The 24,113-nt window shown below is 44.2% G+C and overlaps 1 protein-coding gene across 7 annotated transcripts in view; it reads right to left on the bottom strand.

Moving 5' to 3' along the window:
- The window catches only part of LOC108280984 (chemokine-like protein TAFA-1), a 184,394-nt gene that overhangs the window by 33,803 nt on the left and 126,478 nt on the right, over positions 1-24,113 (bottom strand). For all 7 annotated transcript variants that reach the window (XR_008393182.1, XR_008393180.1, XR_008393184.1 and 4 more), the window contains exon 3: positions 1,187-1,327. Coding sequence is in view for 2 of the 7 variants with exons in the window: in XM_053674158.1 (XP_053530133.1) it covers positions 1,187-1,327 (141 nt within the window). In the remaining 5 variants the exon portion in view is untranslated. The remainder of the gene's footprint in view (positions 1-1,186; positions 1,328-24,113) is intronic.

Genomic DNA, 24,113 nt, shown 5'->3' with positions numbered 1-24,113 from the left:
AGTCTGTCTGTGGAGTCTGTCTGTGGAGTCTGTGTGTAGTCTGTCTGTGGAGTCTGTCTGTGGAGTCTGCCTCTAGTCTGTCTCTAGTCTGTCTGTAGAGTCTGTCTGTGGAGTCTGCGTGTAGAGTCTGCGTGTAGAGTTATACTTGCAGCGCTTATAGCAGAACGTTTACATTCGGCCACATAGTCCGTCATTTACGGTAGCTTGCTGACCCTTCACCTGTTTTAAACCAAACAATAATCACTAGCAAAAAGGATTCTTCCTCTTCTTGTTATTATTACAGTTGCAGCGATTGGACACACAAATACTCCTGATAATCGGAGTTTCAGCATTAAACCGAGAATTAAAAAAAACCCCACAGTTCCGCGTAATGGAGAAATGACACAATTAAAACTAGTTGGATTTTCGCTTGGAAAATTGAGCTCGTGAAAAATAAAATATTATGAGGCACAGAAATACTTTTGTCTCGCTATATTCTTTATCACTTGTCACTAAAACACACCCGGTCACTTATTAGGGGAATAACACCCGGTGAATAATCCACACTGGGGTGGTGTAAGTGTGAGACGGAAAAAAAACGCAGATTTGTCATGACCGTTACAAAGCGCCGACACCGGAGACTCCTTCCGTTAACGTCACGTAAACCTCACTGCAGGGAAAACGTCCCCGTATCAACGACGGCACGGACTTTCGATCTGTTTGCGGTACCGCCTGCTGTACCTGTACACCGTGTATACCCTGTTGCTGTAGAAACGATGACATATTCATATTAACCTGTGACCTGCAGCTGCACTAACACCAGAGCTGATGTTATGGGAAAAACGAATCAGAACCAGAATCGAGAAACGGATTCAGAATTTAATTAGGAAGGAGTCTCCAGTGTCGGCGCTTTGTAACTGTCAGCGTTAACTTTTCTGACACGAGACACGACTTGGTGACGAGCTGCCGTTTTGTTTGATCCGCTTCGAGAGAAAGCGCGGCAGCGACTGTGCATGCAGCATTAACTGTAACTATAAACGGAAAAAAACTAAATATATATATATATATATATATAAACAGCCTCTGGGGATCGTTAAGGAACCCCAAGCAGTTAAACAATAAGCTCTCGCTTAAACATATTCACCTGAGCAGGTTTACATGATAGCACACCCCTGCAAGAAGCAGGAAGTGATGTCATAGCTCTTACCGTCCACGCAGGAGGGCTTGTTGCGTGTCGTCCCTGCTACTTTTCCCGGCAGACACGAGCACTTGACCGTCTGCGAGCGTTCCTCGATGCGGTTCTTATTGCAGCACCGATGGGCTGCGATCACCTCACACGTCCCGCCCTCTGCACACACACACACACACACACACACACACACAAAGATCAGTACACATATCAGAGCTACACACATGTTCGCTGTGCTCTGTTTCACTCCAGCGCCGCTGGTATTTCGATCAGGTTACAATGAAAATATCTGGACTTGTATGTTTATTTATTTATTTATTTATTTTTTATTTAAAATGTAATTACTAAGTAAAGTTCTTCTACAGTAACAACTACTTTCGATCACATCTGTCTCTCACACACCACTGGAACTCCATGATGAGCACTGTGACTATAATAAAAGAAAAAAGAAAAAAGAAAAAAAAAAAAAAGCCTGTCGCAAAACTGAAATAATGGTGGGGACGCCTGAAGGAAGAAGGGAGGAAGAGATGATAAAAAAAGAGCGGTAGACGAGAGGTGAGAGACAAGAGGAGGTTTGGTGTAGCTCAGATTTTCAGAACATTGCTTCGTCCACAGCTATAACCAACTCTAGCTACAGCCAATCCGACGTCCTCGTGTGTTTCTACCTCGGACATCTGGGAAGCTTTTCCTTCACGGCCATCCGACAGGCGGACCCTAAACTCCTGCACCATCTGTGCCGAGGCCGAGGTGTGTGCGTGTGTGTGGCACGAGTCACGGCGGGGCCCTGAATACACGACAAATGACCGCGTACACACCAAAACACTAAAGTTCAGATCATCTCTCCGCGATAAATAAATAACTAACTAACTGAATAAATAAAGAAGATGTGGGTGGAGACGAACAGAATGAATATTTTATCTTGGACGAAGGACAGCAGTTTAATAAACAATTAAACAAAAACAACCGCACAAGATACTCGATTCTCGCTAACTCTCCAACCTCCATAATTATCGGACTCGTTAAGCCTCGGTAATTCCGCTGATGAGTAACACGGCGTGTTAGACCAGACAAAATCCGATGCCGGGACCCGAGACGCCGCGTTAGACGCGGACCCCCGAGTCGGCGATTACGCTTGAGCAAATCGAGGCTTTGTTATTTTGATCGTAGTCCAGTGTTACTCAAGACCCCCCCCCCCCCCCCCCATTCCCTTCACTTCCCCTCCCCCCTCCCTCCCGAGAGCCTGTGTGTGGGTCAGAGGTCGTGTTTGCACTTTCTCACCCATGTACCTGATCCAGCTCATTAAAGTCAGCTGAAGACAATTCTGCCTTGATCAGCCGAGTGGGTGTTTTTCAGCAGACGGGGAAAAAAAATAAGAAGAAGAAGAAGAAATAAAGTTGAACTCGGATAAGCCCCTCGTGGATAAGCCCGAGGATGACTGGGAGAGTTTAACAGCCAATTAAACGCACAGAAATGGAGTAATAATGTGCTGTGGGGCAGCGCTGCAGGGTGAGGCGAGTTCGTGCCACTCGAAATTCCCGGTGCTGGAGTCGGAGTATGAACACACACTGTTGAACACTTACAGAATATATACATATATATATATATATATATATATAACCTCATCTACTTATGTGAAGTCTATTCATAGCATTGTAGTGCTCGACTTGCCCCAACTGTCTCCAAAACCCCATAAAACCCTACAAATGTATAAATATACATGATAAATGTCTGTATGTTGTTATGTGATGCTCATTTACATAACCTTGCATATTCATCAGCATTAGCCGGCTCATACCGGATGCAGTGTGACTGCAAGTAGAGACAGCTTTCAACTCTTACAGCGCATTATAAACACCACCTCTGCGACTGTTCATTTCAGACGACAGACGATCAGCGGCAGGGAACGGGACGCTTCTCGCCTCCACCCGCTCCATAACGATCTTAACTGCTGTCATAGGAAGCAAAAAAAAAAAGAATCTCAGATCAGAAGTCACTGGTCTCAGAATCTCCAGATCACAAGTCACACGTTCCTGCTTACAGATGTTTATATCAATTCATGCCGGAGTTTCCCTGAAGGGGCTTCGGGGTTTAGGCTCCAAAAGTCTGAGGCCACTATTAAAACCCGTGTGATTTCATAAGGAACTGTCTCGCAATTGTTCATTTTATATGTCACAAAGTCCTCTACAATGCAGTAAACGGGGACAAAAAACCCAAACATCTAGTTCGTGGTGATGTCACAGCATGTAACTTCAGTCTCACATTAACTCAGCTTTTGTGATATGACTGATAAAGAGTCGGAATTTTTTACTTTGCTAAGACGAGACGTCATTGAAACGCTTCCGTTTTCAGCACACGCGCTGTTGTAGTCTGTGTAGTGAGAGGATATACACAGTAACCTGAGCGCAGGATTGAACCAGAATCCTCTGGACCTTGATTTGACGACCTAACCACTGCACCTCCATGCAGCTACGCCAGAGTGTTCCTTTTTCAGCATTTTCCCCAAATCACCTGGGAGTAGTTCCTACATGAAGGATAAGTGCCGCTAAAACAGCTCCATGTCTGTGGGCTGCTCCGGTGCCTCGCTGAGCGGGAAGTCGGGTTAGTTTGTGGTTGTGTATGTGTGTCTCACTGGGTCTCAGTGAGTCACTCAGGGTTCGAGGTGCGGTTTGGGTGTTTTGTTTTCATTATAAGCGCACGTTCCGTGATGTCAAGTAAACTATAAACGTCGCAGTGGCTCAGCTGGCTGAGGGTGAGGTCTGGGCTGTTCCTGCAAGCACACAGGTTCGAGATCGTCTCTGGTGAGTGAACCCGGTGTGGCACTAAATCTGGCAACGTGAGAGAAAGAGAGTATGTCCCACCTGGGGCTCCTGGAGAGGTGGACGGAGGGGTTATGCTGCTCTGGGCTGTTTCTTTTATATATATATATATATATTCTGCTATACTACATTTCCTATCACTTATGTTATTACTGTATTTCTAACTTACTTACTATCTACTTTCTAAATTACAAGGTAATTAAACAAAAAAGAGCGTCTGTCAACATAAGCCTCTCCTTTTCTTCATGCAAGCTCGACAAATTGCTTTTCATCTTCACTTGAGACTCGAACCCTAACACTATCCTGCTGAGCTCCCGGTGCTGACTGAGCTCTTTCGGTTCAGTATATTTATCATTAACAGCGGTAATGTCACTGGGAAATATAGGAGCAAGGTGAGGGTCGAAGCAGGACCCTCTGCCCTGCAGGACTACGGCACATCGTCGACGCCACAGAGACGCGCCGGAAACGGAGCTGTTTTTGAAGGATTTATCCTGAAGATGGACGATCAAGCCGCCTGTCATGAAAATCCGTGTTCAGGAGTTCCACCGAGCGCCAGTAGCGAGCCTGCTCTGGTGGCTCAGTGTGCAGGTAAACTGTGTGTCAGAGTGGAAGGGTTAGGGTCCGAGACTTGGTTCAGAGCCTGTGCTGATCTTTGTGTGGCTGTGATGTAAAATGGAGGATAAATCAGTGTGCTGAGGGTGCGGCTTGATCCGGAGCTGACAGGAACTCGTGATAGACGACCATGTTTTCAGATCCTGATCTGTAAATAAATGTAAATATTTATATTAGACCTTCATCTTCAGTTCTTCTATCTGGATAAGCGTAATAACTGATCATGTCACATGCATCATCCTTGATGAAATGCGTAATTCATATAATCACATGAGCTGGGCTTAACCTCACTCCTATCGCTGTTCGTGTTCTTCACCCGCACCGAGAGATCACTTCTAAGGGCATATCACCGTTGTTTTGAGTGACAGGTCATACGCAAAGGTTCAAATGCAGAATTGTATGCCCTGCTACATGTCTTATTTAAAAGATTAAGGTGCAGGTCATTAACAGTTACAGCGTAGAACAGAGACGGGACTCGCACCACAGACGGGTTCTCTTCTACAGTCTTCTGTACATCATCTCCAGCAAGCTCCTCCCATTAAATCTTAAATCCTCTGACGCGTGCTGGGACGGATCGGTGCAGAACCGGTCCACCGAACCGAAGTCCATCAATTCGCAAATACAGGTGTGAAGTGTAAAAGTCCGCACGCCTGTTAGCCGTAAAGTAAGAAAGACGGACGTTTGGCGCTACTGAAGTTTCATCTCTCACACGTAAGAAAAACGGTCCAGTCGGTCCGTACAGGATGTTACAGAGTCGTGTTTTTTTTTTTTTTTTGTGATCGTTGCAGCAAAACTGCTTGAATCGGCGAAATTGCAATCGCACGAAATAGTTTTGCAAACACGCTCACGGCGATGTTTATTTACAAACGAGACCTCTTAGCTGTCCTCACGTTCGACGCACGTGAATCGACGAGGGCTTTGACCGCTTACACGCTGTGATGACGTCACGTGACGCGCCTCGGCCCGGACCTGCGGAAAACCCGCGGTGATTCTGAAAAATCGCAAGCTCCTCCGAATATCACATTGCGTCATACACTTGCATCTCGAATCAATTAGAATTTCACGGAAAAGTTCGTTTTTCCCGTTATTTAATTAAAAAGAAAATGTAGAACTTATATATATATATATATATATATTCTAGATCCATTACACATAAAGTGAAATACTTCAAGCCTTTTTTGGTTTCGATCTCGATGATTACAGCTTACAGCTCACGGAAATAAACAACCCAGTCTCTCAAAATATTCGAATAAAGAATTTATAATACAGAAATGTCGACCGAAGCAGAGCTCTAATCGGTGAAATAACTCAAAACACCTGCAAAGGTTTCCTGAGTTTAAAAAAAACAACCCAAACTTTTCCACCGCCAAATAGTGGGCCTTAAAGTTTGCACAGTTTTCCTCTTTACGTCCCTGTTATATAGGCAATAAAACACTTCAGGGAGTGCCGTTATAGGAAATGAACTAAAGCAGAGTTACCGTGTACCCCGAAATAAGCGCATCATTTTTACATAAACAGCACATTCGGAAGTGTTTATTCCTTTTCTTTTTTTAACCGCAGCAATTTACCCACCACATCGTTTTTTTTTTATGAATTAAAAACGGAGTACACTGGTCCTCTCACCGACCTGTTATTTATTTCAAGACAAAAAAAACCAAAAAAAAAACCCCCAGCAGCTTGTTATGCGACTGTCCTGTTACAGCTTTACCTCTGATTGTTCCGAAGCGCCGACCCTGGAGACTCCTCGCAGAAAAAACGTCATCAATTCCACAACTGCACACGTTTAAAAGCGGTTTACGTGGCGTGCCCATCATACCGGTCCCCTGTGTAATCAAGATCAAGTTGCAATAAACATAATTGACCCGTTTGCATTTAAAATCCCCAGGTGTGCAAACTTTTGCACTCAGCTTTGACTAAACCCTTTAGCCCTTGGAAAGTGAACCCACGAGCGCATCTTCCTCCTTATCATCATCTCCCTCTAGTCACAGCCATAATGTGTGCAGAGGAGAAGAGAAAAGGCCTGTGACTGGCAATTAATGAGCGTCTCCACTCACGACTCGGAGGTTTTCGCACTCCAACAGTGGCCATTACGGTGTAACATATTGCAGAGGCTACAGCCGCGGCTGTGGGAATGAGCTGAGAAAATTACAACGCTGTTGGGCAAAAAAGTGAAGCTCTGTTTATTATTTTTACAACTTTCTGGCACGAGCTCAAGTAGAAGAGGTAGGGCACATTTTTGGATTTACGCTCCCTCTCTCCAAACCTTGGCTTCGTTAGAACCCCGTCTCCATCCTTAATTGGTACATGCCCGGATCCTTCATTTTAATTGGCACACTTATTTATTTTTATTATTATTATTTATTTTACTGTGCAGCCTGAGCCTGTTTAACCGAACATATAAATCCAGGCAAACAGCCATTGATCACACGGCGGCTCGCGATAATAGACCTGAAAGCCTCTCTGTCGTTTGAAGTCGAGGGAAAAGTAAATGATGCGTTCCCTTTTTTGCTCCTGCACACAAACATTTCCTCTGATTTGTGGGCTAGAGACGGGGACAAGCCATTGAGCCGGACTTTATTTCGATACGTCGTGAGAGATGGCGTTTTCCCCGACGGTAGTCTGAAGGGCAAAAACAATGAATCAGGAGTGACAGCTGGTCTGGGATCAGGTGTGATTTTCTCACTTCGCTGATCAGAAAGCAGACGCTGAGCTAAACAGAGTCACATTTATCCCCCCCCCCCCCCCCCACCCCCCCCACCCCCCGAGTATGATTTTATCCAAAGCGACTTGCCTTTGGGCTCGGAGCTGGTAAAGTGCAAGAGTAACTTTCCAGAAAGTGTAAGGATAAAATAGCTGGAAGATAAATAAAAAATATATAAATAAATAAATACACCTCCCATCAGCCTGCTCATGTTTTCATTTCCTCAAGAAAGCGACATGGTAAATCTGAAATGAACCTAACCAGAGCCATGGCAATGTACTAATAGAGTAGAGTAACAGGAGGAGGAGTAGAGAAGTAGGACGAGGAGGAGTATTAGTAGGAGTAGTACAAGTAGTTGGAGCAGTATTAGAACAAGAGTATTGGGGAGGCGTATTAGTTGGGATATTAATGATATTACTAGCAGGAGGAGTAGTGTTAGAAGGTGAAGGAGTAGTACTAGGAGGAGGAGGAGTATTAGTAGTATTAGTATATGTAGCGGGAGGAGGAGTATTAGTAGTATTAGTATATGTAGCAGGAGGAGTAGTGTTAGAAGGGGAAGGAGTAGTACTAGGAGGAGGAGTATTAGTAGTATTAGTATATGTAGCGGGAGGAGTAGTGTTAGAAGGGGAGGAGTAGTACTAGGAGGAGGAGGAGTATTAGTAGTATTAGTATATGTAGCAGGAGGAGTAGTGTTAGAAGGGGAAGGAGTAGTACTAGGAGGAGGAGGAGTATTAGTAGTATTAGCATATGTAGCGGGAGGAGTAGTGTTAGAAGGGGAGGAGTAGTACTAGGAGGAGGAGGAGTATTAGTAGTATTAGTATATGTAGCGGGAGGAGGAGTATTAGTAGTATTAGTATATGTAGCGGGAGGAGTAGTGTTAGAAGGGGAGGAGTAGTACTAGGAGGAGGAGGAGTATTAGTAGTATTAGTATATGTAGCAGGAGGAGCAGGAGTATTAGAAGGGGAAGGAGTAGTACTAGGAGGAGGAGGAGTATTAGTAGTATTAGTATATGTAGCAGGAGGAGTAGTGTTAGAAGGGGAGGAGTAGTACTAGGAGGAGGAGGAGTATTAGTAGTATTAGTATATGTAGCGGGAGGAGGAGTATTAGTAGTATTAGTATATGTAGCGGGAGGAGTAGTGTTAGAAGGGGAGGAGTAGTACTAGGAGGAGGAGGAGTATTAGTAGTATTAGTATATGTAGCAGGAGGAGTAGTGTTAGAAGGGGAAGGAGTAGTACTAGGAGGAGGAGTATTAGTAGTATTAGTATATGTAGCGAGAGGAGTAGTGTTAGAAGGGGAGGAGTAGTACTAGGAGGAGGAGTATTAGTAGTATTAGTATATGTAGCAGGAGGAGTAGTGTTAGAAGGGGAAGGAGTAGTACTAGGAGGAGGAGTATTAGTAGTATTAGTATATGTAGTGGGAGGAGTAGTGTTAGAAGGGGGAGGAGTAGTACTAGGAGGAGGAGTATTAGTAGTATTAGTATATGTAGCAGGAGGAGTAGTGTTAGAAGGGGAAGGAGTAGTACTAGGAGGAGGAGGAGGAGTATTAGTAGTATTAGTATATGTAGCAGGAGGAGCAGGAGTATTAGAAGGGGAAGGAGTAGTACTAGGAGGAGGAGGAGTATTAGTAGTATTAGTATATGTAGCGGGAGGAGTAGTGTTAGAAGGGGAGGAGTAGTACTAGGAGGAGGAGGAGTATTAGTAGTATTAGTATATGTAGCGGGAGGAGTAGTGTTAGAAGGGGAGGAGTAGTACTAGGAGGAGGAGGAGTATTAGTAGTATTAGTATATGTAGCGGGAGGAGGAGTATTAGTAGTATTAGTATATGTAGCGGGAGGAGTAGTGTTAGAAGGGGAGGAGTAGTACTAGGAGGAGGAGTATTAGTAGTATTAGTATATGTAGTGGGAGGAGTAGTGTTAGAAGGGGAAGGAGTAGTACTAGGAGGAGGAGGAGTATTAGTAGTATTAGTATATGTAGCGGGAGGAGTAGTGTTAGAAGGGGAGGAGTAGTACTAGGAGGAGGAGGAGTATTAGTAGTATTAGTATATGTAGCGGGAGGAGGAGTATTAGTAGTATTAGTATATGTAGCGGGAGGAGTAGTGTTAGAAGGGGAGGAGTAGTACTAGGAAGAGGAGTATTAGTAGTATTAGTATATGTAGCAGGAGGAGTAGTGTTAGAAGGGGAGGAGTAGTACTAGGAGGAGGAGGAGTATTAGTAGTATTAGTATATGTAGCGGGAGGAGTAGTGTTAGAAGGGGAGGAGTAGTACTAGGAGGAGGAGGAGTATTAGTAGTATTAGTATATGTAGCGGGAGGAGTAGTGTTAGAAGGGGAGGAGTAGTACTAGGAGGAGGAGTATTAGTAGTATTAGTATATGTAGCGGGAGGAGGAGGAGTATTAGAAGGGGAAGGAGTAGTACTAGGAGGAGGAGGAGTATTAGTAGTATTAGTATATGTAGCAGGAGGAGTAGTGTTAGAAGGGGAGGAGTAGTACTAGGAGGAGGAGGAGTATTAGTAGTATTAGTATATGTAGCAGGAGGAGGAGGAGTATTAGAAGGGGAAGGAGTAGTACTAGTAGTACTAGGTATTGTGTTGTACGGCTAGCACGACGTTATCTACAACTTCAGCTCTATTCCCTAAATATAAAAGCCCTGCACATGTTTTTACAGGAACGTAAACTCATTTTGCATGAAACGTTACTCAGGGTTAGCGTTAGCGTTGGGCGCGCGAAAAAAAACAAGCAGACCCATCAAACCACATCACTTTGGCGCGGTCAAATCCGTGTACATTATTCATAAAGATTCCTTATTTTTATTTCAACATGAATTCAGCTCAGGCTGCTGAAATGTTGTGTGGATTTTGAAACGAAGCAAAACGTGTATCGTGTATAAAGAACACCTCCAAACTAAGAAGGCTGGGGTTTAAGGGTTAACCCGTGTGCTGGACTGAATTCATATGACATATTAATGAAGCTGCACTCAGTTTAAGGTTAGCTTGCCTATGGAATATTCTGGAATATTTTACAGGCTCCATCCATGCGTGCGCTGGTTTGAAAATAGGACATCACGTATCGACCTCAGGTTCGGCTCACCGCGTAATAAATCCGGGGTTATATTAGGTGTGATTTTCATCCTACCTGATTTGTGTGTGTGTGTGTGTGTGTGTGTGTGTGTGTCTCCTTGCCCAGAATAATTAGGGACTGCAGTATGTATGAGCTAACACAAGCCTAATGCTAACTATAAACCTAAGCATTGTAAAAAAAATATATAAAAAAAACACAACACAAACAAACAAACAGAAAAAAAGCCCACAATCTGTTTTTAAATTGAACCACTGAAGTACACACGCACACCCCCCACATACAGAGACATGCACACACACACACACACACACACACTCAGTCCCCCCTCCGAGGTGTTGCTGTACGCACATGATCTGCTGTTATGAGGTCACATGGTACAGGAAGTGAGCTGTACTGTATTTACACTGAGCTTTTCTCATGACTCAAGACCTCATGGCCCAGAACTGACCTGCGTCAGAGAGCAAATCGCTCGGGTCATGATGGCCTCACCCTGTGGCACAATACAACCCCCCCGAAGCCCCCCCCCCCCCCCCCCTCAGTAAGCAGCGTGACACAGTGCCAGGAGCTCAGTGACACAGCGAGCTCAAACATACGCCACTGGAAGGCGGAATAACAAAAGCAGGCTTGGATAAGTGGGTGAGGAGAAGTGTCAGCTCACTGCTAAATATATTTCACACCATTGTGGAGCGGATTGTAGGCACAGCTTCTTTACCGCCCACGCAAGAAGGATTTGTTGATACGAGAAGCGCCTGGGGACTGAGGGGATCTGAGGACTCGAAGAAAACTAAACCCAAAGAGCCGGTATAATGCAGGGAATAACACACACACACACACACACACACACACACACACACACACAGGGAGGTAAGCTAAAGGAAAATACTTAAAGAATGACGCATACTGTACTATACTGTCAATTTTTATCCGTTTACCTTTAATGTTCGTGAAACAAGTTCGGTCCTGTTATTATATCAAGTGATATGAACTGATGCGGTCGTTCATTAATAAACAAAGAAACATGGTACCGAGGAGGAATAAATCGCTTCGGGACCTTCCGTTATTGGAAAATAATAAAACCTGAGTGGTCACAGTAACACCACACCACACCGCCGGTGATCGTTTCTCCATGACGGCGTGTCCCCAAGAGTTTTACTCCTTCTCCCTTCATTTAACGCGGCTCGGTTCAAACGTCTCGAAATATCCGCGCACAGAACCCCATCTTCACGGTCGGAGTCGATACGAATAATCAGCCTGTGATTTCCGTCGAATACACGAAGGAAACAAAAGCGGGTCGGTTCGGGAAGCCGTGAATTATACCACGCTTACTCGCTGTTAAATCTTTAATCTGCTCCTCATAACTAGCAACACGTTTCCTAATTAATAACTGAGTGATCTTTTAATTATGGATCAAAGACGACTTATGAACGGTTTCATCCACACACATTATAATGCGTAGCGGTGACTGTAGAAAGATTAAGCTGTTGTTTACCAAATAGTGTTTACCACTAAGTGTGTGTGTGTGTGTAAGAGAGAGAAAGAGAGAGAGAGAGAGAGGCTTTTGTCTCAGTGGAATCTTCGAAGTGCGTGACCCCCACACAGATAACCAACATGGCCTGCAGGCAAGCATAAGGTACACCACACACACACACACACACACACACACACACACACACACGCACGGGAACAAATAAGAAGTTCAAATGAGCTTTTCGAAACATTTCAGATGACCTAAATGTGGATACGCAGATGTAGTTTGTTTATTTCACCACACACACACACACACACACACACACACACACACACACACACACCTCACTTTCCTCCCTCACATGGCCAACGACTCAGAAAAACAACACACCCGTAGGAGTTTTTCAGGTCCTCATCAGGAGGCAGGTAGCATCTCGACCAACTCTTGGCAGAGAAACTGTTCACACAGTAGAACAGATTTTTAACATTGATTTTATATATATTTATGTTTTATATCTGACACGACAGAGCAGGACGGTACATTTCCGTAGAAATCTCAAATCTTACTGCTCAGGAGGTGTTGATGAATTATCTGGAACAGCAGCTCTAACAATAATGTACTTTTTTCTATATATATATATATATATATATATATTACACTACAGCACAGTACGCTACTGTACACATGAGCTTTAATGGACCTCGCTCTCTCTCTCTCTCTCTGATTTCTTAATAAACCCTGGTATCTACCGTACAGTGTAATCAGGGTGATACAGTATGGATGCGGTGTTGGGTAATCAGGGTTCGGTGACAGAGCAGCCCGCTGTTTCCTCGCCCTTCTCATTAAGAGTTTGATAGCGCCTGTTTATCGCCCCGGGTAATTACAGTTTCCACTTAGCGGCAGGGCCGTGTTCACCGTCACGAAACACAACACGGCTGTTCCATGCCGCCCGGTATTCTCTCTCTCTCTCTCTCTCTCACACACACACACATGTAATCATCATAAATAAGAAAACAATCTGATTCCAGACACGGCCGGCGCTCTGAGAAGCTTCGGCACAGGTGGATGATGAGTGCTCAGAGCTGATGATCTGCTCTCGGAGATCCTCCGTGATTCCATTACGCTGTTTTGTGCCACTGAGTTTTAGCTCAATAAAGAGAAATTCTCCATTTGTGCCACAAAAGTAGATTAGATTTTATACCAGTGGAGTCACAGTGCGATGTGAGCAGCGTTCGGATCACACAGAGCCCGGGATTCTTCACTCAGAGCTCACGCGGGAGGATGGGATGTGTTCGAGTGGACTACACATTTGAGCAGTATTCCTGTTATTTCGCACGACTCGAAGCATTTGGTTTCTTAAAGAATGGCTATGTTTTAATTTAAGGTAACTGAATAAAATAATGGATTTCGATATCGAATTATTTAATCAAGTTCACCAACTAAATGAAAAAAAAAAAAAAAAAACGGTTTCTAAACATTTTAATTGCGTTATTAAAAATGAGTAAATATATTGAATATTAAGCAAAAAAAAAAAAAATTAAAGTTCTTCTTTAATAAGTTGCCAGAGATTCTCAACTGCAGTCATAGATGCCTTGTAAAGAATGTTTTTTTTTCTAAATGCTTAAGAAATTAAGAAATATATTTGAAATATTCTGTGATCGTTATTTAATCATTAAGCTTTGATTATTACAATAGATTCACAAATGAATTCTCTAAATTTCTAGCAGTTATTTGTATATTTAAAGGAGACCTATTATGAACCTTTTTACAAGATGTTATAGAAGGTTCAGGTGTCTCCAGAATGTGTCTGTGAAGTTTCAGCTAAAAATACTCCAACCAACCAACCGATCAACAAAGTAGCCAACTAACCAATTAACCAATCAACCAACCAACCAATCAACAAAATAACCAACCAACCGATCAACAAAGTAACCAACTAACCAATTAACCAATCAACCAACCATCCAATCAACAAAATAACCAACTAAGCAATTAACCAATCAACCAACCATCCAATCAACAAAATAACCAACTAACCAATTAACCAATCAACCAACCAACCAATCAACAAAATAACCAGCCAACCGATCAACAAAGTAACCAACCATCCAATCAACAAAGTAACCAACCATCCAATCAACAAAGTAACCAACTAAGCAATTAACCAATCAACCAACCATCCAATCAACAAAATAACCAACCAACCGATCAACAAAGTAACCAACTAAGCAATTAACCAACCAACCAACCATCCAATCAACAAAGTAACCAACCATCCAATCAACAAAATAACCAACCATCTAATCAACAAAGTAACCAACCAACCAATCAACAAAATAACCAACCATCCAATCAACAAAATAACCAACCATCCAATCAACAAAATAACCAACCATCCAATCAACAAAATAACCAACCATCCAATCAACAAAGTAACCAACCATCCAATCAACAAAGTAACCAACTAAGCAATTAACCAATCAACCAACCATCCAATCAACAAAATAACCAACCAACCGATCAACAAAGTAACCAACTAAGCAATTAACCAACCAACCAACCATCCAATCAACAAAGTAACCAACCATCCAATCAACAAAATAACCAACCATCTAATCAACAAAATAACCAACCAACCGATCAACAAAGTAACCAACTAAGCAATTAACCAACCAACCAACCATCCAATCAACAAAGTAACCAACCATCCAATCAACAAAATAACCAACCATCTAATCAACAAAGTAACCAACCAACCAATCAACAAAATAACCAACCATCCAATCAACAAAATAACCAACCATCCAATCAACAAAATAACCAACCATCCAATCAACAAAATAACCAACCATCCAATCAACAAAGTAACCAACCATCCAATCAACAAAATAACCAACCATCTAATCAACAAAGTAACCAACCAACCAATCAACAAAATAACCAACCATCCAATCAACAAAATAACCAACCATCCAATCAACAAAATAACCAACCATCCAATCAACAAAATAACCAACCATCTAATCAACAAAATAACCAACCAACCAATCAACAAAGTAACCAACTGACCAATAAACCAATCAACAAAGTAACCAACTAAGCAATTAACCAATCAACAAAGTAACCAACTAAGCAATTAACCAATCAACCAACCAACCAATGAACAAAGTAACCAACTAACCAGATAACCAATCAACAAAGTAGCTAACTAACCAATTAACCAACCAACCAGCCAATCAACAAAATAACCAATAAGCCAATCAACAAAGTAACCAACTAACCAATTAACCAATCAAACAATCAACAAAACAAATCAACAAACTAATCTACTAACCAATCAACCAACCAAGCACTGAAAAAAACTTTTACAACCTGTAAAGCTGCTTGGTGACAATGCCCATTGTTAAAAAGCTCTACAGAAATAAAACTGCATTGAACTGAATCAATTAACCAACCAAGCAATTAACACATTAATCAATAAAAAAAACAACAACAACCCCATAATACGTAAACTTTAAGAGATGTGAATGCAGACGAGACAGGAGAGCGATGGAGGAGAGATGAAGAGTCGGAGCCTTGACATTTAACTGCAGTGTATGAAAAGTTATTGCACGTCTCTCCCACACAGCAGTGGTGAATCAGGACGACTCAAAGCCAGCGCTGTGTTTTTCTCATACAGACTGGAGTTCTGAAGTTCTGAGGAAAAAAAAAAACAAGTGTTATTTTTATCTGTCTGAGCCATGAATGGACGACCATGAGCTGGAATGACAATGTGTTAACAAGCCATGTCTGGTTTTTTATATACATTTATATATATAGCTGATAAAGAACTAAACAACTGGCAAACACATAACTGATTTCAGGTAGTGTGTGTGTGTGTGTGTGTGTGTGTGTGTGTGTGTGTTGGACTTGAATGCACATCTCTGCCTCATAGCAATTTTCTACCATGGCTAGACGAACCTTAAGTAGACTCCATGGCAACAGAATGTCATACAGTGGGGAAAAAATTAACACTAAAAATAAAAACAGAATAAACGATCAGAGGGATAAAGGCGGGAACGGTCAATGGCGATGTATTCTGTGTCAGCGAGCTCTGAAATGATTTCCTCAACATCAACTTTGAGAGAATAATAGCCGTGACAAAAAAAAAAAAAAAAAGAGTCGCAGTCAATAAAAGTAACTGTAAGTGAAAAAAAAACAGAAAAAAAAAAAGGCACACGGAGGGACGGGAGGGCCGAGATGTGAGACAGAAGAAAAAAAAAGTTATTCTCTTTTACACAAAAACAGAACTGTGGTTTATCTGCTGCTTTTTAAAATTAGCTCCAGGCTTTGGAGGGGAAAAAAAAAGAAAGAAAGAAAATCTACTAAACCACACACTGACTCATCGAATTTGAATGATTTTTTTTAAACACGATTATGACTCAACACTCGGCGGTGTGCAGTTACGGGAAAACGACACGTCAGCGACGGGCGACGTGTACAGTGTGACGTGTCCTGACGGGAAGCACGGTTACCGTCACCGCCCCGTCGGTGATTATTTTCCAAAAACAAAGCGATTTCGGCGAATTTCCCGACTCTCGCTGTGACACGATACGACCGTGTTACTGACAGACGAGGTCGCTGAAAATACAACCTCGCAGACTCATTCGATAAAAAATATTTTACCTCAAAATTACCTCAGAATCATAACCAGAATAACAACACGCTAGCAAGGCTTGGTAAACAACAGACCATAGCAACCTGGCGTACTTTTGGAAGCTGTAGCCGTCGGCCATGTTTGTCGTCCGCGGTACATTCTGGGAAACGCTAGTTTCGCCGTGACATGACACTGACACACCACTTTTACTGCTAACGAGCTACTACTGTAGCTATGAAGACCCGCCTCCGATGGGCGGGACGTTACAGCGTTCGGCTATATATCTATATAGCCCCCCCCCCAACTCATACGTTACTGTCGTATTAGCGTCGGTGACTCAAGGCACAAAAAGCTCCGGAAGACCGATTTTGATCGGTCTGGGGCGCTCGGATGTTCGTGTTAATAACCCACGTCCTATTGTTCAGCAGCGCATTCTGGAATAGCGGAGATGCTAAGCGCTAAATGCTGAGCGATAACCGGATAATGGACTCGGCGTGTCCTACACATGTGAAATCCTGGAAGATGATTTACTTACAGTTATGGGGATTACATGTGCATCCTAACCCACTAGAAAATGAGTCGGTGTTTACTATTCCTGTGCCAAGTAACTGAACTACGAAAGCGCGCGCGAGAGAGAGAGAGAGAGTGAGAGAGAGCGAGCGCTAATGACAAGCCTAACAAATAAGCGATCCTTGCTACGCTACCCGAGGCGTTTCTCTTTCCGCTGTTTTAACGGCGCTGCTTCAGAGTAGATTAAATGCAAACTTGACACCCCTAATCTGTCTGCGAGGCGCGCACCTCGAAATCTGATCTGGACCATGAAATCGCGTGGCTACACATCAGAGTGTGTGAGGATTCCACTGGCATGCTAATGAAGCCCAGGTGTTTGTCGTCGCGCAGGCCTCGGCAGAGATGATTGGTTAAAAGCCCGTTTGTTCACGTTATCATGAGCGGAGCTGCGATTAGCGGTTAGTGTAATGTACTAATATGCTCTTCTGCTGCTGCGACCAAACTGAGACAAAAACAACGCTTTGTTTTACACAAACATTCGCTCACAGTGCAAATATAAATAAGGTATAAAGTATATGAAGTGATCTCTCTCTCTCTCTCTCTCTATGAAGACTGTATCAGTTCCTCATCAGTTCTCTACTCTCAGGTGAGTCCTGGGTTCTCTCTGTTGACTCACTCACCTGTTTGTGAGATGGTTCTCTCTCTCATTAGTCGAGAGAGCGAGATCTGACCCGTCTGAACCCTGTCATGTCGGAGCGAGCTGGTCTGTTTCACAGACGCGGCCTCATTACTCGAGGTCGGGGTTCGCAGACGAACTCGACGCGCTACAGATCCGAGCACAGAGACACGGCGTCCAACCCTGCTAGAGGACGGTATGAAAAACCGACTCGGGGTCGGCTGAGACAGAGCGAGGCGTGCTCGGTGACCAGGACCTCCCGGAGACGCCGTCAGGACGCCTCACTGGATCGGAGATGATCTCGGAGACGACGACACGGCTGCTCGAGTCGATCCGGAAAACGTACGCGGTTCAAACCTTTTTTTTTGTTAAATAAACAGTTCAAGCCGAATAGACCCGATGTTTCTGCTTCTCTCAAATCCGATCGGTCCGAATCGAGCGCGCGGGTTACTTCTCCGTAACGGCGAAGTAGCCCTGCCAGCGGTGCAGCCGCGAATCACGGCGTTATATCGGCGCACTCGTAATGATAACGCATTATCGTTTCTATAGTGACGGCTTGTCCGCAGGGACGCTCCACAATCCCGGATTAAAAACCTGTGTAACCTTTGATACGGTTTAGTTCTCGGTAAGGAGAAGGAAGGAGTCTCCAGTGTCAGCGGTAAACACACACAGGAGAGTTGAAACACATTTTAAGCTGCACTGTTTTATTTATTTATTTATTTTTTTTTATGACGGAATGACTAAACCCACCGGGAGATGCTTTTTAAAGAAAATAAATCAACTTTCCGGCTCTGTAAATGTCTCCCGTTTTCCGTAAAACGCCTCGTTACTCCCTACCTCAGCTGGCTGGGGGTTATAATTTATCTGAAACTGGCATTTTACAGCACAGGTTTGCCTCAGACTAAACGCCCTCGGGAGAACGCTTGTGTGTTTATAACCATGCCAGGGGAACAATTTACTGATGACTATAATTAAGGACACTTCAGCTACATTAGGATGCAAAGCCACTGTAGGAGACATGTTTGCTTTCCCCGCTAGAGCGGAATGAACAGATTAGCACGCCATACGGCTGACGTTATTACGGAACACCAGAGGAACGTTATTGTAGCGTAAATACATTTCCTCACACACAGTCCTTTACACCGGGGTCACGAATACACCGGCATTCGCGAGCACTCGACGTCACTTTAACTGTGAAAACATCAAGACGGGTGGGAAAAGGTTGATATTAAAATGTCCGGTCGAAGGCAAAAGTTTGTACACCCTCCTCATCGTGACGGCTAACAAAAACGGACCGATCGATCATATCACCGTTACTCATTCACAGCGAGCTTTTACAGTACATGCCGAGTCTTCTGGAAGGAGGAGCTAACGTAGGGTTTATGGAAGGAGTCTCCAGTATCAGTGCTTCGTAACTGCCAGTAGGTGTTCTTGCACAGGACGGAGGAGTGTACGCTTTTCAACTGGGGAAAAAAAAATAAAAAATGGGAGGGAATGCCTGTTTCCTGGACATTCTGCAACATTAAAAATGTAACTATAAATGGATAAACATACAATGAGTTTTAATACAGTGGTTGGGAAATCACTGGATGAGCCTGGATTTATTTATTTATTTATTTATTTATTTATTTATTTATTTTTTTCTGCGATTGTTGCAGCCAGAAATGCTTGATTTTGCTGCGGCTTTCTCAAGATTTGCGAAATTTTTTTGCGGGTTTCTAAAAAGTTTTATTCATTTATTTATTGCGTACAAAAATGACGTGAATTCGGCGAAATCACACTCGGACGGAATCGTTTCGCGCGCTCTTTCGCAGTGCTGTTTGTTGGAAGACAGACCGTTTTGCTGTACTCGTGTTCGGCGCACGTGAATCGGAGAGCGCTTTGGCTGGACGCGGGACGTGAACATTTTTCTTTTAAACTTCAGCGTGGTAACAGTATCAGTACCTCCACTTCATCGCACCAACCAAGTGTTGATTATTTTCCTACGTCACGTCTTAAAGTGTTTCTACCGCTCGATTAGTGAGTCTGATTAACGGCCGAGGCGGCGCTACACTACGCTCGCTGGATTAAAAGGAACACGGGGACGTCCGTCCTCCCCGTCTTACTCGGACGGTGCCGCGTGATTAATCTCATCACCGAACTTCCCGGACGCTAAACTTCCCCTCGTCTTAATTCGACGACACCGACACGAATTGATTCTTTGAAAACACAATTACGCCGCTGATGTGCCAGATGTTCTGGCCCCGTAATCTGGTTTTGTGTGACGTTTTCAAAAACGGTTGCGTGCGGGACAGATGGTGATGTGAGCTGCTCGGGTCCGCGCCCATCGAGACGCGTTCCACCCGTCTGTCTGCGCGCTTTGTTCAGGATGGCACGAGGACACATGGGTGGTGGTGGTGGTGGTGGTGGGGTTTAAGGAACGTCTCAAAGAGGCGTGCTATTTAAAAAAAAAAAAGTCGTCTTTTAAACGTCTTTGACTGGAGTGGGACGAGGCGTGCTATCTCTCACATTCAGCCTGTCGTTGTTGTCACTCTTGTTATTGCAGGAGAAACAGATGCACCACGCGCTTTGTTTTCCTGAACCAAATGTCGAGACTTTCTGAAATTTAATTAATCAGCCTCCTGTCCTTTCGCTCGCAAAGCAGCGGGACGTCGTCAGGCGTTCGTTTTTTTTTCTTTTTCTCCTGCTTCCCCTCCCTTCGTTTCTCGCTCGCCTGCTCATCGGGTTGTCCTTCTGCCACTCGGGCTCACGGTGGGAAGCTGGTGCGAGGAGGAAGCCGTCACACCTTCATCACAAGCCTTTATCAACACACACACACACACACACACACACACACACTACACAGGAATATGCTTCATTATTCTCGATCGATTTGTATTGAATGTTTTGCAGGTTGAGGCTAGGGCTTGGAGTAAGGATATGGAAAGTTTAAAAGTATGAAAGCAAAAAACGAATGCGGATGCTATTGTTGCGATTCGATTAGACTGATATTTCGTTTACTAATTGCCTGGGAGTCCGAGAGAGCAAAACTGTCCGCGCTCTCTGCGTGGGAGGGGCATACTCTCTCTCTCGCGCTCTCTCGCTCTGTCTCTCTCCGCCCTGTCGATCACAGTGACACTGGCCGATGGCTGGCGTCTGTGAGCTCGTGTATGTGGAAGAGGGCGGACAGCGCTTTCCTCTGCTGGCTGGCTTCACGTGTCTTGGATGTGTCTAGACGCGCGTCAGACTTCACCCGCTGTGGGTGGTAGCGGTCATATGATAAGGGAAAGGTGCGAACTGGCCGAGAGTAAATTAAGGAGGAAATGAAAGGGGCGGTTGGGAAGGGGGGGAGTGCGACTCACATAGACCGGGCTCTTCACTGCTTCTCTTAAAGTTCTAAAAAAGTTCACATTTTAAATTAAAATAGAGTTTTTAAAAAAAAAAAAAAACTAATTTTGTATTTTAGTTGAGAGCCTGCTTTCTCAACTAACAGTCAGCTTTTCCGAATCATGGCGCGTGGCGTTAACACTGCCCGGGGCGGCTGTGCTTTCATTCCGCCGTGCGAATCGAATGCTCAATGAATCCGCTAAATATCTAGAGGAGATTTTCAGTGCGACGTTTTAAGCGCCGCATCCGCATTAATCACCACCGGATGATATTAGTTCGCCCGCTCGCTCGTCACCGAGAGTCTCGGCTCGGCTGCCGGTGGCTCGCCGAGGGGACGGGAGAGCAGCCTGTGTGTTTTAATCAGGAGACTATTGATGAACATGCGACACTAATGAGGATGCGGTGTGTCCTAGCGGCTATCGGAAAACTTTAATTAAACGGGCCGCCTTCGGATCGGGGCGTCGAGCGATCGTCCGGGGCTTTCTTTTATATTAAACACGCCGAGCGCGCTATCGACTACTGATGTCAGACTCGGTGAAAACTCTTCACTGATCCGATCTCAGCAGTCGCGAAGGTCTCCGGGACGCTCTTTATTGGGGGAGTTTCCAGGTTTAAAGCTACACATCTGCTACGCAGTGAGTCAGCAGATTACGCTTCCCAGCTCGGCGTCGATGAGTTTCCCGTAACAGCATGCCTCGAAGGGAAAGAGCGCGTCATGGCCGTCTGACCGATCCGCATCCAGAATTCAACAGCGCTGGTTATGAGCGCTGGGAGGTCTTAAAGAGTTTAAAGTAATAATTTATCTGAAATGCAGGATCATCGATCTGTTAAAACTCCAGTGCGTGCGTTTCGAGCTGGTGAACTGGTCGTGAATTATTTATTCATACAGAGGCCAGAAAACCGACTCGATCTCCATAAATCTCGACTCGGATCCATCGGCTTCCGCGGCGGCTCTCGAGCTCCGAGCCCGAGACGTGGGCCATCCGTCATCTAGCGACTACACTTGCTGGCTGCGGTGAGACACGTGGGCGTGGTTAGGCTTCTCTCTCTTCCCGATGACTCTCGGACCCTGAACGAAACACGTCCACCTTGGCTCCTGATGTCAGAGTTCGATTCGATTTCTTGACACAAAGGACAGCTTTTACAGGAATCCCGATGTAGATGCAGCTCAAGCGAGGAAAAATCCCTGAGACAGCATGAGGAAGAAACCTGGAGAGGAACCAGACTCGGAAAGGAACGCTCTTCTTGGTGGCATGGGACAGCGAGAATAGAAATCGTTACAAGTTTTAAATATTCAAACTCCTGCTCCAGGACACAAACATGGCAGCTTGGTGATGCTGCGATTTGAACTCACAACCCGAAGCCCTAACCGACACGGCCAACGTTGCGGACTAAAAAAGTATTATATAAAATATACCGTAGCGCTAGTGTATGTTGGCGGACACGACGGACTCATGCTAATGACGTAATAAAAATATAAACACGAGGGAATTTTCAAGAAGATCTGCAACCTATCTGAACAAACACAGCTCGAACAGCTAAAAGAATAAAAGAAAAGCTAAACGGCAACACACAGGACACTAATAATAAACACTCAGACATTTCGCTTTCGATTAGCTCACAGGACCAAACGTTTACAGATCCCCCCTCGTTGTTTCAAGTTCCCCGTGTGCTTTTGTTTCAGTCCCGTAATCGATTTGTTACCTTATGGTGTTCACCTGTTCCGTGTCAGTCCTTTGTCGGTGTCTTATCGTCCGTGTCGCATCGTTGAGCTCCACATTTGTTCGTGATTTTTTTTTGACTGTTTTATAACGTACCCTCGCCCTCATGCTACGGACATAGGGTATGATTTTTGCTTTTACACAAAGTGAAAGTAACAGCAAACGTATGCTTTACATTCGGTGTCCTTTCCCTTTCGGTGAAATGAAAAACATCCCCTTGATCCCTAATACACGCACACTACTGACTTCGTAGTGTATAGCATTTATAAAAATGTAAATGGTACAAATGAGATGAGCTGAGAGATGATCTCTCTCTCTCTCTCTCTCTCTCTCTCTCTCTCTCTCTCTCTCCCATTAAGCCCATAGTAATAACCTGCATAATTATTTTCCACACGCAGCCCAGAGGTCAGGAACGAACGTTAAACCCGAGCATGCACCGTCTCGCCCTGCGACTCCTAATACCTTCATCTGATAATTAATTAAAAACAAATGAGCCAGTTCTTTGACTTTATGCGCTGTGGAAATACGGCTGTGAAATCGGCGGCATCTTTTAACGACTCGGGTGGGACGCTAATTACCAGCGCGTCGAGGTGTGTTATGCCCTGACGTCGGTGTGTTTTCTGTGTTGGGCGTGTTTTGTATTTCTGAAACCCACACACTGGAGCCCACAGTTAATATTCAGCTCTGGGCTCCCCGGGGGTCAGAGGTTAGTGTTTAATTATGGAACGGTAAATTTCTCATTTTCAATTATGACGGCGCGAGGGAGCTCAGTTTGTGAAAGGACGCCAGAAGGACACGAAGAGGAAGCAGATGTGTGTGTGTGTGTGTGTGTGTGTGTGTGACACTTTTTTATACACACCCACACCTGTTTTATGAGCGGCGTGTCCCTTAAGGAGCGCACTGAATTGGGTGTGAGCGATTGCGCCCTCTCCTGGAGAACTCTTGACCAGTTCATGTTCGCGCGTTGATATTAAATTTCCTCATAACAGCCACCTATTATTGTTCCGCCGAACATCATTAGGCTAATAAATACGATCACACACGTCTCACGTATATTCAGCGACGTGAGCTGAAGTTAAAGAAACAGCAGTCGATTTCATTTGCAACTTAGGAGGGCTACTCGAAACAGGATACGAGGCGAAATCTCAGCAACAGCTTGACGCTTTGCATATCTCAGTGAAAGCAAGCACTGATGATCCCACAAGATCCCATGATCTTCCTCAGTTGCTAAGGGTCGAGGGCAGAAAACACTCGCGGCTATATTTCTCTGTTAATTTGATAAGATTGGGAACAGAGCTCATTTGTGAAATGAGATCATGATTTTCTCTTATGATTCAAACTTACAGACCAATTTTGAGAAACCCAG

This window comes from Ictalurus punctatus, chromosome 21 (assembly GCF_001660625.3).
Source record: "Ictalurus punctatus breed USDA103 chromosome 21, Coco_2.0, whole genome shotgun sequence".
NCBI lineage: Eukaryota > Metazoa > Chordata > Actinopteri > Siluriformes > Ictaluridae > Ictalurus > Ictalurus punctatus.
Note: the sequence above shows the minus strand (reverse complement) of the source record. Positions and strands in the feature narration are given on the sequence as shown.